General features: G+C 37.4%; 1 protein-coding gene across 1 annotated transcript; it reads right to left on the bottom strand.

The window, feature by feature from the left end:
* Positions 1 to 514: 514 nt before the first annotated feature.
* On the bottom strand, positions 515 to 1,270 carry LOC130957271 (secreted RxLR effector protein 161-like). The gene has a single exon (XM_057884139.1). The coding sequence runs from the start codon at positions 1,268 to 1,270 to the stop codon at positions 515 to 517; it is 756 nt and encodes a 251-aa protein (XP_057740122.1).
* Positions 1,271 to 13,324: the final 12,054 nt, after the last annotated feature.

The following is a 13,324-nucleotide window of genomic DNA, read 5'->3' as shown; positions in this document are numbered from 1 at the left end:
TTTTGACATTATCAAAAAGAAAGGAGTTTGAAATGTGTTATAGAAGCATGCATAAAACAATGAAATTTTTTTTTTAAGTTCAATTTCTCTATTAATCTCAAGGATGAGATATTCCCCCTTTCAAAGAGAATTTGATTTCCTCTTTTTATTTTTAACAAGCATGCATAATTCCCCCTAAAGAAGTGAAATATATCAAAGCATGCACATTAACTTAAAATAGGGGTACCAAGCCTATTTTGAGTTATTCACCAAATAAGCATACAAGCATTAATCATTAAACAGATATCAAAGTATTTAAACCATAATAGAAATCCTTAGCTTACTAGGAGTTAGTTTTAACAATTCATATAATCAAATAAGCATAAAGCAATAAAAAGTAAGTAGTCTACCTCAAGATTAATTACTCATTCATCAACTCATAAACCTACAAAACAATGGCTAATTGGATATCTCCAATGCTTAAGTTAGTAAGAGATACAAAAATAGCAATATAAATACAATGAATTCAAACAAATCATATTAGATTAGAATCCAAGATACCAAGTTCATTTCGGATGTTAAAAAAACTTTCTTTACATAAAGGTTTAGTGAAGATGTCCGCTAGTTGTTTACTAGTTTCGACAAGTTCAATAACCACATCACCCTTTTGAACATGGTCTCTTATGAAGTGATGTCTAATCTCAATATGCTTGGTTCTTGAATGTTGAACCAGATTCTTGGTTAAATTTATTGCACTAGTATTATCACATTTGATAGGAATGTGATCAAGCATGAGTCCATAGTCCATAAGTTGTTGTTTCATCCATAAAATTTGGGCGCAACAACTACCAGCGGCTACATACTCGGCTTCGGCGGTAGACAAGGCTACACTTACTTGTTTCTTACTATGCCATGAAACAAGAGAGTTTCCTAGCAAGTGACAAGTGCCGCTAGTGCTTTTCCTATCCAATTTGCAACCGGCAAAATCGGAATCGGAATAACCAATCAAATCACAAGTGGATCCTTTCGGATACCACAATCCAACATTTAATGTTCCTATGAGATATTTCATAATCCTTTTCACCGCACTTAAGTGAGATTCCTTAGGATTAGCTTGGTATCTCGCACACATGCATACACTAAACATGATATCTGGCCTACTTGCCGTTAGATAAAGTAATGATCCTATCATGCCTCTATACTTCTTTACATCTATGCTTTTACCTTGTTCATCTTTGTCAAGGTAGCAAGTAGTGCTCATTGGTGTGTCCATTGCCTTAGCATTGTCCATTCTAAATCTTTTGAGCAATTCCTTGCAATATTTGGTTTGGCTAACGAAAGTTCCTTCTTTTCCTTGTTTGATTTGAAGACCAAGGAAGAAGTTGAGTTCGCCCATCATGGACATTTCAAATTCACTTTGCATGAGGTTTGAGAAAAACTTGCAAAGTGATTCGTTAGTTGAACCAAATATTATGTCATCGACGTAAACTTGTACCAAAAGGATATTTTTGTTTTCAATCAAGATAAATAAAGTTGTATCAACCTTCCCTCTTCTAAAACCCTTTTCTAATAAAAACTTGCTCAAACGTTCATACCAAGCTCTTGGAGCTTGTTTAAGACCATAAAGAGCTTTCTTGAGTTTAAAAACATGATTAGGATTTTCATAATCCTCAAAACCGGGAGGTTGTTCAACATATACTTCTTCTTTAATGAAACCATTAAGAAAGGCACTCTTAACATCTATTTGATAAAGTTTGAAGTTATAAGAGGATGCAAAAGCAAGTAACATCCTAATTGCTTCTAATCTAGCTACGGGAGCATAAGTTTCGTCATAATCAATGCCTTCCTCTTGATTATAACCTTTAGCTACTAATCTAGCTTTGTTTCTAACAATTGTACCATTTTCATTGAGTTTATTTCTAGAAACCCATTTTGTTCCTACAATTGTTTGATTACTTGGTTTAGGCACCAATTCCCAAACGTCATTTCGTTTGAATTGGTTAAGCTCCTCTTGCATTGCCATAGCCCAATGTTCATCATCAATTGCGGACTCAATGGTAGATGGTTCAATTTGAGAAACAAAAGCACTATATGCAAATAAATTTCTAAAAGTGGATCAAGTTGTTACCCCTTTCGAAACATCACCAATGACGTTGTCTAGAGGATGATCCTTTGAAGTACGCCAATCCTTTGGAAGTGCATTTATTTGTGCTTGTGATGGTTCAATTTCTTCAACTTGAACACTATCCTTTGTTGAGCTTGTAGAGGCTTCATTTAAATCTTTTTCTTTGTCTTCACCATTCAAATTTAGTGAATCAAAGTTTTCTACATTTTCATCAAAATCTTTTCTAGCACAATAACGGTTAGTTTCATCAAAAGCGACATGAATACTTTCTTCCATAGTCATGATGCGTTTATTATATACTCTAAAGGCTTTGCTAGTTAAAGATAGCCTAAGAAGATTCCTTCATCAGCCTTAGCATCAAATTTGCCTAAGTTATCTTTTCCATTATTTAGAATAAAGCATTTACAACCAAGACGTGAAGGTGGGAAATATTTGGCTTTCTCCCTTTGTACAATTCGTACGGTGTTTTCTTAAGAATAGGTCGAATGATAATCCTATTCATAACATAACACGCGGTACTAACCGCATCCGCCCAAAAGTACTTAGGAATATTAGCCTCATTGAGCATAGTTCTCGCCATTTCTACTAAATGACGATTTTTCCTTTCAACCACACCATTTTGTTGTGGTGTTCTAGGAGAGGAAAAATTATGCTCAATGCCATTTTCTTCACAAAAAGTTTCAAAAAGATTGTTTTCAATTCTCCACCATGATCACTTCTAATAGATGATATATGCAAATTCTTTTCATTTTGAATAACTTTGGCTAATCTTTTGAATGCTCGAAATGCATCACTCTTGTTTGCTAGGAACAAGGTCCATGTAAATCGAGAGTAATCATCAACAATAACTAAAGCATAGTAATTGCCACCAAAGCTCATAGTCCTAGAAGGACCAAATAAATCCATGTGCAAAAGTTGTAATGGCCTTGTTGTTGAAACAATGTTTTTGGATTTAAAAGAGGCCTTTACTTTTTCCCTTTTGACATGCGTCGCAAAGGACGTCTTTTTCAAAACGTAGCTTTGGTAAGCCAATTACTAACTCTTTAGAGACTAACTTGTTAAGATGGTCCATGTTAGCATGAGCTACTCTACGATGCCATAACCAAGTTTCATCATTTTTACTAACAAGGCATTTCACATCATTTGAGGAAACTTCATTTAGATTAATCATGTATACATTGTCAACACGGTGCCCAATTAGCACAATTTCATTAGTGTCTTGCCTTTTTATCAAACACATTTTGAATCAAAGGTGACTAAGTTTCCTTTGTCACAAAGTTGGCTAACACTAATGAGATTATGTTTGAGACCTTTGACAAGTATAACATTATCTATGGAGGTAGAAGAATTTTTACCAACTTTTCCAACGCCGATTACTTTGCCGGTGTTGTTGTCTCCATAGATCACGTTTCCTCCGTTTGTAGGCTCTATGCGGTGAACTTTGATTCATCGCCGTCATGTGTTGGAGCATCCACTATCAACATACCAATTTGTATCCTTAGCTCCACACGTACCTACAAAACAATTAAAATTGGATTTAGGTACCCAAGTGAATTTGGGTCCTTGATGGTTAGTATGAGCATAATGCCCATAAGGTGCCCATCTCGTATCTTGACTACGAAAGTTTATATGTTTAAATCTAGTAAAGCATACGGGTGCTATATGACCTACTTATTACAATAATGACATATGACATTTGGATTATGCATCCTATGCATGTTTCTAAATGGTTGCCTAGGTTGTTTCCTAAATGCAACATCTTTTGATCTATATGCATTGTGATTATAATTTCTAAATGAAGCATGTTGAGGAGGATGTTTAAAGGCTTCATTCCTTTTAGGCATGCTTACCTTTTGGGCTTGCGGTTGCCTAATAGGAGTTTTAGCATTTTTAAATTTTCCTTTTCAAAACCCAAACCTTCCTTATTATGAACATGCTTTTGGTTTTTCAACATTTTATCTAAGTTCTTGAAGATTCATTGAACTTAGCTAAAGTGTTCTTAAGATTTGTAATTTCATTTTCATGCATTTTACAAGATTTGTATGGATCACTACTTGTGCTACACTTATCTTTTCCAAGATTGATATTCTCGTTTTTCAACATCTCATTTTGTTTTAAAAGTTCCATATTCTTTTTCTTTAGGAGAGAATAATCTTGGGTAAGTTTTGTGTACACCTCAAGTAAGGCATCATATTCATCTTGTAAATTAAAAGAAGTGGAGTTGTCATCACTAACCTTTTCTTCGCTTGCCATTAAGCAAAGATTTGCAACCTCGTCGTCATCGGAGTCGGATTCATCCTCGTTCTCCCATGATATGTATGCTTTCTCCTTCTTCTTAAATTTCTTGTTTTTGTCCTCCTTTTGAAGTTTTGGACAATTGGGTTTGATGTGTCCAACTTCTCCACACTCAGAGCATTTTGGTACCTTTGTTTTGCTCTTGAAATTTTTCTTCATTGCAAACTTATTGAATCTTTTTAATAAGAGTGCAAATTCTTCATCTCCTTCTTCTTCATTATCATCACCCTCTTCTTGCAGTGATGTTGTTTTAAGGGCGAGACTTTTCTTCTTGCTTTCTTCACCTTTTTGTTTATTTAGCATAGTCATTTCATAGGTGAGTAGATTACCTCGTAGTTGATCAAATGTAAGTTGATCATAGAGCCTTCCTTCCACAATGGCGTTTACTTTGGAGTTCCATTTTGGTGTAAGGCTTGTAAGCACCTTGGTCACAATTTGTTTATCATTGTACTTTGTGCCAAGCGCTTAGATTGTTGAAGATCTTGGAGAGTCTTTCAAGAGCTTCTTCAATGCTTTCTTCGTCTTCATTTTAAAATTTTCCCATTCATGAACCAACATAAATACCTTTGATTCTTTAACGTGGTCGGTTCCTTCGTAAGTGATTTGGAGTTTATCCCAAATCTCTTTAGCGGTTTCACATGTAGAGATTCATATAATCATTCTCGTTAAGTGCACAATGAATGAAGTTGATGGCTTTATCATTCATTGCCACTTTCTTCCAATCATCGTCACTATATTCATCTTCTCCTTTCGGTACTTGCTTTAAGACGGAGGCTTCTCCTTCTTTAGCGCTTGTTGTCTTTGTTGGAATGTGATTTCTATTCTCAATCACTTTCCAAATTCTCACATCTTGAGAACGGATCCAAATTCTCATCTTATTTTTCCAATAAGAGTAATTTGTTCCGCTAAAAAGAGGAGGTCTAGCGGTTGAGTTACCTTCGCTAGTGTTGTTGTTGTTAAAGCCTGTGCTTGCCATGATCTTTTCCCTTAAACGGTTAAGTCTTTCAAAGGGTTAAGCTCTGATGCCACTTGTAGAACCTATGCACAATTACTCAAGAGGGGGGGTGAATTGAGTATTGCAACAACAATTAATATTTTTGCGAAAGTTAAAGACAATATACAAAAGTGTTATTGTACTAGTATTTTTCCAAGAGCTTAACTCAATTGCTAAGCATTTATAAGGAGCTTTTACTTTCCAATAGACACCAACTCAAATAAATTGATCAAGCTTTTCACCAATCGGACTTAAGCTATTCCTTAAGTACTTACGAAGCTACTTTTCGATCACAATTTATTTGCTCAAAGGTAAAAGACAATAATATTGAAGAGATGAGTTTGGAGAGATGCAAACGCTATTTAGTGGTTCGGGCACAATCCTTGTCCTACGTCCACTTTCTTTCTCAATCGCAATTGAGAAGTTCCACTATTGCCAAGCTTCAAGGTGCTCGCGCAAGACCTTTTACAATCCGAGTCCTTAGTTTCTAACACCTCACGGTATATGATCACCACTCGTATACTAACCCACTCCACTTAGAGATACCTTCTCTAAGATTTGCCTTGAGTACTTAGTATACCTCTTTGGTATCCTCACCGATTATAGTGTTTATAACTCTTGACTCAACCTTGGAGATCACACTCCAATTTACAAGGTGTACAAGAAAACAATTCTCAAAGAATTGTTGAGACGAAATGAGTACTCTCTAGAAGAGTGTATGATTACAAGTTTAGCACTATTGAACCAATTGATATTGCTCTCTCAAATTGTGTATTATAACACCTTAAAAATGTGTAGAATGAAAGAATATGAACAAGATGGTTTGCAAATGCTCAAAGATTGTGAAATAAGGCTTCAATCCATCCATTTATAGATTCCCCAAACCTTAGAAACGTTGGGGAATTAATGGGATGGAGCCTTTATGTCAAAACTAGCCGTTTTTTATGTTTTTGAATTATTTCCATCGATGCATAACACTTTGCATCGATGCAAATGTGTCTTTGACGCTGAAATTTGAATTTCAGCTAGGTTGCATCGATGCAAACATCTTTGCATCGATGCAACAAGTCGTTTGCATGCTTTGCATCGATGCAAGATGAGTGTGCATCGATGCAAACCTTAAAGAATGGCTTAAAATCACTTCAAAATGCTTAGGATTGATCTCAAACTTGTTGGAGTCAATTCCTATGCTTTTGTACCTTTGAAAAACAAGTTTTTAAACCATTTGGCTAGCATCGAATTGCAAGATGTGCATCAAACATTTTGTGAGTGTGTTGAGAGATTTAGCAATTGGTTCTTAACAAGAAGTTACCTAAGTCCTAAGACACTATATTGTCTTCAAATGTTGTGGACTTGAGTTTCTTGTTGTTGTTGTGTTGCTTTCAACTCTTCATTCCTCACCAAATGTTTGGACTTGAGTTTCTTGTGTTGTATTTACAAATTGGTTATTTGCAACCATTTCAATTAGTTCTTGAGCTCCTGTAGGCATCTTCTTCAGATGAAGAGATCCTCCAGCAGAGCTATCCAATGACATCTTGGATAGTTCAGAGAGACCATCATAGAAAATACCTATGATGCTCCATTCAGAAAGCAAGTCAGAGGGACACTTTCTGATCAATTGTTTGTATCTTTCCCAAGCTTCATAGAGGGATTCTCCTTCCTTCTGTCTGAAGGTTTGGACTTCCGCTCTAAGCTTACTCAATTTTTGAGGTAGAAAGAACTTTGACAAGAAGGCATTGACTAGCTTTTCCCAAGAGTTCAGGCTTTCTTTAGGTTGTGATTCCAACCATATCCTAGCTCTGTCTCTTACAGCAAAAGGGAATAGCATAAGTCTGTAGACCTCAGGGTCAACCCTATTAGTCTTGACAGTGTCACAGATTTGCAAGAATTCAGCTAAAAACTGATGAGGATCTTCCAATGAAAGTCCATGGAACTTGCAATTCTGTTGCATTAGAGAAACTAATTGAGGCTTAAGCTCAAAGTTGTTTGCTCCAATGGCAGGGATAGAGATGCTTCTCCCATAGAAGTCGGGAGTAGGTTGATGAGCGGATATTTTATACGCTTTTTGGGGGTAATTTCATGTAGATTTTAGCATGTTTTAATTAGTTTTTAGTTAAATATTATTAGTTTTTAGGCAAAATCATATTTCTGGACTTTACTATAGTGTGTGTATTTTCTGTGATTTCAGGTATTTTCTGCTGAAATTGAGGGAGCTGAGCAAAATCTGACTTAGGCTGAAAAGGACTGCTGATGTTGTTGGATCCTGACCTCCCTGCACTCGAAATGAATTTTCTGGAGCTACAGGAGTCCATTGGCGCGCTCTCAATGGCGTTGGAAAGTAGACATCCAGGGCTTTCCATCAATATAATAGTCCATACTTTGCGCGAGATAGACGATGTAACTTGGCGTTGAACGCCAAGTACATGCTGCTGTCTGAGTTAAACACCAGAAAAAGCATGATCCGGAGTTGAACGCCCAAAACACGTCATAACTTGAGTTTAACTCCAAGAAAAGCCTCTACTCGTGGATAGCTTTAGTCTCAGCCCAGCAGCACCCCAAGTGGGCCCCAGAAGTGGATTTCTGCACCAATTATCTTAGTTTACTCATATTCTGTAAACCTAGGATACTAGTTTTACTATTTAAACAACTTTTAGAGAATTATTCTGTACCTCATGACATTTTCAGATCTGAATTACATACTTTTTGACGGCATGAGTCTCTAAACTCCATTGTTGGGGGTGAGGAGCTCTGCAGCATCTCGATGAATTAATACAATTACTTTGTTTTCCATTCAACACGCTTGTTCTTATCTAAGATGTTCATTCGCGCTTAATTATGGAGAAGGTGATGATCCGTGACACTCATCACCTTCCTCAATCCATGAACGTGTGCCTGACAACCACCTCCGTTCTACATCAGATTGAATGAGTATCTCTTAGATTCCTTAATCAGAATCTTCGTGGTATAAGCCGGATTGATGGCAGCATTCATGAGAATCCGGAAAGTCTAAACCTTGTCTGTGGTAATTCTGAGTAGGATTCTGGGATTGAATGACTGTGACGAGCTTCAAACTCCTGAAGGCTGGGCGTTAGTGACAGACGCAAAAGAATCAATGGATTCTACTCCAACCTGATTGAGAACCGACAGATGATTAGCCGTGCTGTGACAGAGCATAGGAACGTTTTCACTGAGAGGATGGGAAGTAGCCATTGACAACGGTGACACCCTACATAGAGCTTGCCATGGAAGGAGCCTTGCGTGTGTTGAAGGATTTCAAGGAAGAGTTGAAGTTCAAAGGACAAAGCATCTCCAAAACTCCAACATATTCCCCATTACTGCGCAACAAGTAACAACTATTTATTTTATGCCCTTTTTACTTTATACGAGGCTAAAGAACTCTATTGGTATCCTGATTAAGATTAATAAAATAAACATCGCTTGCTTCAAACCAATAATCTCCGTGGGATCGACCCTTACTCACGTAAGGTATTACTTGGACGACCCAGTGCACTTGCTGGTTAGTTGTACGGATTGCAAATTCGTGCACCAAGTTTTTGGCGCCGTTGCCGGGGATTGTTGAGTTTGAACAATTGAAGGCTTATTTTATTTCTTAAATTAGGAATAATTTATTTTTATTGTTATAGAGTCATTAAATCTTGATATGATAGTTTCTTTTCCAAAAAAAAAAATTTCTTTTCAAAATATATTATTTTTCTTTATTAGTCGCTAATTTTCGTGAGTTTAGTGTCTTGTTCGAAGTTTGGTGTCAATTGCATATCTTATATTTTTCTTTAAAATTTTCGACTTGTGTTCTTTGTTCTTCATTGATCTTCAAGTTGTTCTTGTTTATTTTTCTTGTTTGATCTCAAGTTTTTCTTGCTTTGTGTCTTTTCTTGTTTCACTTGTGTTCTTTTTAAAGCATTAATTGGAATATTCAGAACAAGTGTTACATTTACTCCCAATTGGCTAGAGTATTGGTTTATATTCTTGATAATTGGGTATACGCTTTGGAACATTTTTCAAAAATAATTTTTCTTTGATTGAATCTTGTGCCAAACTTTAAGTTTGGTGTTTTCTTGTTAATCTTTTTATAATTTTCGAAAATTTTATTAAAGTTTTCTAAAAATCTTAAGTTTGGTGTTCTTCCTTTTGTTCTTGGTGTTCTTGTGAATCTTCAAGGTGTTCTTGAGTTTTTCTTGTGTCTTGATCTTAAAATTTTTAAGTTTGGTGTTCCTTGGTGTTTTCCCTCCAAAAATTTTCGAAAATAAGGAGCATTAGATCTAAAAAATTTTAAGTCTTGTGTCTTTTGTGTGTTTTTCTCTTTCATCACAAAATTCAAAATTCAAAAAAAAAAATTTTTTTTTCTAACTAATTTTGAACTTCTTTTTTTTCGAAAATTTTATATAAAAATTCAAATTTCAATTTCAAAATATTTCCAATTTCTTTTATTTATTTCGTTTTTTTTATTTTTAATTCAAAAAAAAATCAACATATAAATTATCCCTTGTATTCCATCATGGAAGCAAGTAGGAATGAACAGTCCAAGAGGACTCTGGGGTCATATGCTAACCCCACTACTGCTTCATATGGGAGTAGTATCTGTATACCCTCCATTGGAGTTAGTAGCTTTGAGTTGAATCCTCAGCTCATTATCATGGTGCAGCAAAACTGTCAGTATTCTGGTCTTCCACATGAAGAACCTACAGAGTTTCTGGCACAATTTTTGCAAATTGCTGACACAGTACATGATAAGGAAGTGGATCAGGATGTCTACAGATTATTACTGTTTCCATTTGCTGTAAAAGACCAAGCTAAGAGGTGGTTAAATAACCAGCCTAAGAACAGCATAAAAACATAGAAGCAGCTGTCAGAAAAATTCCTGAATCACTATTTCCCTCCAAAACGGATGACACAGCTAAGGCTAAGCATCCAAGGCTTCAAACAAGGAGATAATGAATATCTTTATGATGTCTAGGAGAGATACAGAGAGATGCTACGAAAATGCCCCTCTGAAATATTTTCAGAATGGGTGCAATTAGACATCTTCTACTATGGGCTTACAGAAAAAGCTCAGATTTCTCTAGACCACTCAGCTGGTGGATCTATACATACGAGAAAAACAATTGAAGAAGCTCAAGAGCTTATTGATACAGTTGCCAGAAATCAACATCTGTACCTAAGCAGTGAATCTTCCATGAAAGAAGAAGCTAAAACAGTAATTGCTGAACTTAGTCCGGTGGATCAGGCTAATGAATTCAATCAGCAATTAGACTTTCTAACTCAGCAGCTAGCCGAATTTAAGGAAATATTACAGGAAACAAGAATAGCTAACAAGAATATGAAAGTACAATTAAAGCAGATAGAAAAGCAACTGTCAAAACAAATAGCAGAAGAATGCCAAGCAGTTCAATTAAGAAGTGGGAAAACATTAAATACCTCACTTCAAAGCAGCAGGAAACCAAGAAATGAACAAGTGGCTACTCAAAATCCCTCTGAGGACAGTCAGAGCCCAGAGAGGAATAAAGCTGGCGCTGAACGCCTAGACCATGCTCATTCCTGGCGTTCAACGCCAGAAACAAGCATGAATCCGGCGTTGAACGCCCAAAGGGAGCATGGTTCTGGCGTTTAAACGCCAGTAAAGGAAGTGGCGTCTAACGCCACTCCAGCTCCCACCACTTGCATTCAAATGCCAGTGGGGAATCAGTCACATACAAGTGCTGATAACAACCCTTCTAAAAAGGCTTCCCAACCCACTTCTGTAGGTAATAAACCTGCAGCAACTAAGGTTGAGGAATACAAAGCCAAAATGCCTTATCCTCAAAAACTCCGCCAAGCGGAACAGGATAAGCAATTTGCCCGCTTTGCAGACTATCTCAGGACTCTTGAAATAAAGATTCCGTTTGCAGAAGCACTGGAGCAAATACCCTCTTATGCTAAGTTCATGAAAGAGATCTTAAGTCATAAGAAGGATTGGAGGGAAACTGAAAAAGTTTACCTCACTGAAGAATGCAGTGCAGTCATTCTGAAAAGCTTACCTGAGAAGCTTAAAGATCCTGGGAGCTTTATGATACCATGTACATTAGAGGGTACTTGTACCAAGCAAGCTTTATGTGATCTTGGAGCAAGTATCAACCTAATACCTGCATCTACTATCAGAAAGTTTGGTTTAACTGAAGAAATCAAACCAACCAGGATATGTCTTCAACTTGCTGATGGCTCCATTAAATACCCATCAGGCGTGATTGAGGACATGATTGTCAAGGTTGGGCCATTTGCCTTTCCTACTGACTTTGTGGTGCTGAAAATGGAGGAGCACAAGAGTGCAACTCTCATTCTAGGAAGACCTTTCCTAGCAACTGGCCGAACCCTCATTGATGTTCAAAAAGGGGAAGTAACCTTGAGAGTCAATGAGGAGGAGTTCAAGTTGAATGTTGTCAAAGCCATGCAACATCCAGACACCCCAAATGACTGCATGAGTGTTGATATCATTGACTCTCTGGTAAGAGAGGTCAATATGGCTGAGAGTCTCGAATCAGAGCTAGAGGACATCTTTAAAGACGTTCAGCCTGATCTGGAGGAGTCAGAGAAAATAGTAGAACCTCTGAAAATCCCTCAGGAAGAGGAGAAACGTCCTAAACCCGAGCTCAAACCGTTACCACCTTCCCTAAAATATGCATTCTTGGGAGAAGGTGATACCTTTCCTGTAATCATAAGCTCTACCTTAGAGCCACAGGAAGAGGAAGCACTAATTCAAGTGCTAATGACACACAAGATAGCTCTTGGGTGGTCCATCAGTGATCTTAAGGGCATTAGCCCAGCTAGATGCATGCACAAGATCTTACTGGAGGGTAACGCCAAGCCAGTGGTTCAACCACAAAGGCGGCTGAACCCAGCCATGAAGGAAGTGGTGCAGAAAGAGGTCACTAAGTTACTAGAGGCTGGGATTATTTATCCTATTTCTGACAGCCCCTGGGTGAGCCCTGTCCAAGTCGTCCCTAAGAAAGGTGGCATGACAGTGGTTCATAATGAAAAAAATGAACCGGTTCCTACAAGAACAGTTACAGGGTGGCGTATGTGTATTGATTATAGAAGGCTCAATACAGCCACCAGAAAGGATCATTTTCCTTTACCATTCATAGACCAAATGCTAGAAAGACTAGCAGGTCATGAATACTACTGCTTCTTGGATGGATATTCAGGTTATAATCAAATTACAGTAGATCCCCAGGATCAGGAGAAAACGGCATTCACCTGCCCATCTGGAGTATTTGCATACAGAAGGATGCCATTTGGCCTGTGCAATGCACCTGCAACCTTTCAGAGGTGCATGCTCTCAATTTTCTCTGATATGGTGGAAAAATTCCTAGAAGTCTTCATGGATGACTTTTCAGTATTTGGAGACTCATTCAGCTCCTGCCTTAACCATTAAGCACTTGTTCTAAAGAGATGCCAAGAGACTAACCTGGTTTTAAACTGGGAGAAGTGTCACTTTATGGTGACTGAAGGAATTGTCCTTGGGCACAAAATCTCGAACAAGGGGATAGAGGTGGATCAAGCTAAGGTAGAGGTAATTGAAAAATTACCACCACCTGCCAATGTTAAGGCAATCAGAAGCTTTCTGGGGCATGCAGGATTCTATAGGAGGTTTATAAAAGATTTTTCAAAAATCGCCAAACCTCTGAGCAACCTGCTAGCTGCTGACACGCCATTTATCTTTGATAAAGAGTGTCTGTAGGCATTTGAGACTCTGAAAGCTAGATTGGTTACAGCACCAATCATCTCTGCACCAGACTGGACATTATCATTTGAATTAATGTGTGATGCCAGTGACCATGCCATTGGTGCAGTGTTGGGACAAAGGCATGACAAGCTTCTGCACGTCATTTACTATGCCAGCCGTGTTTTAAATGACGCACAGAAGAATTACACAA

Source organism: Arachis stenosperma, chromosome 10 (assembly GCF_014773155.1).
Source record: "Arachis stenosperma cultivar V10309 chromosome 10, arast.V10309.gnm1.PFL2, whole genome shotgun sequence".
NCBI lineage: Eukaryota > Viridiplantae > Streptophyta > Magnoliopsida > Fabales > Fabaceae > Arachis > Arachis stenosperma.
Note: the sequence above shows the minus strand (reverse complement) of the source record. Positions and strands in the feature narration are given on the sequence as shown.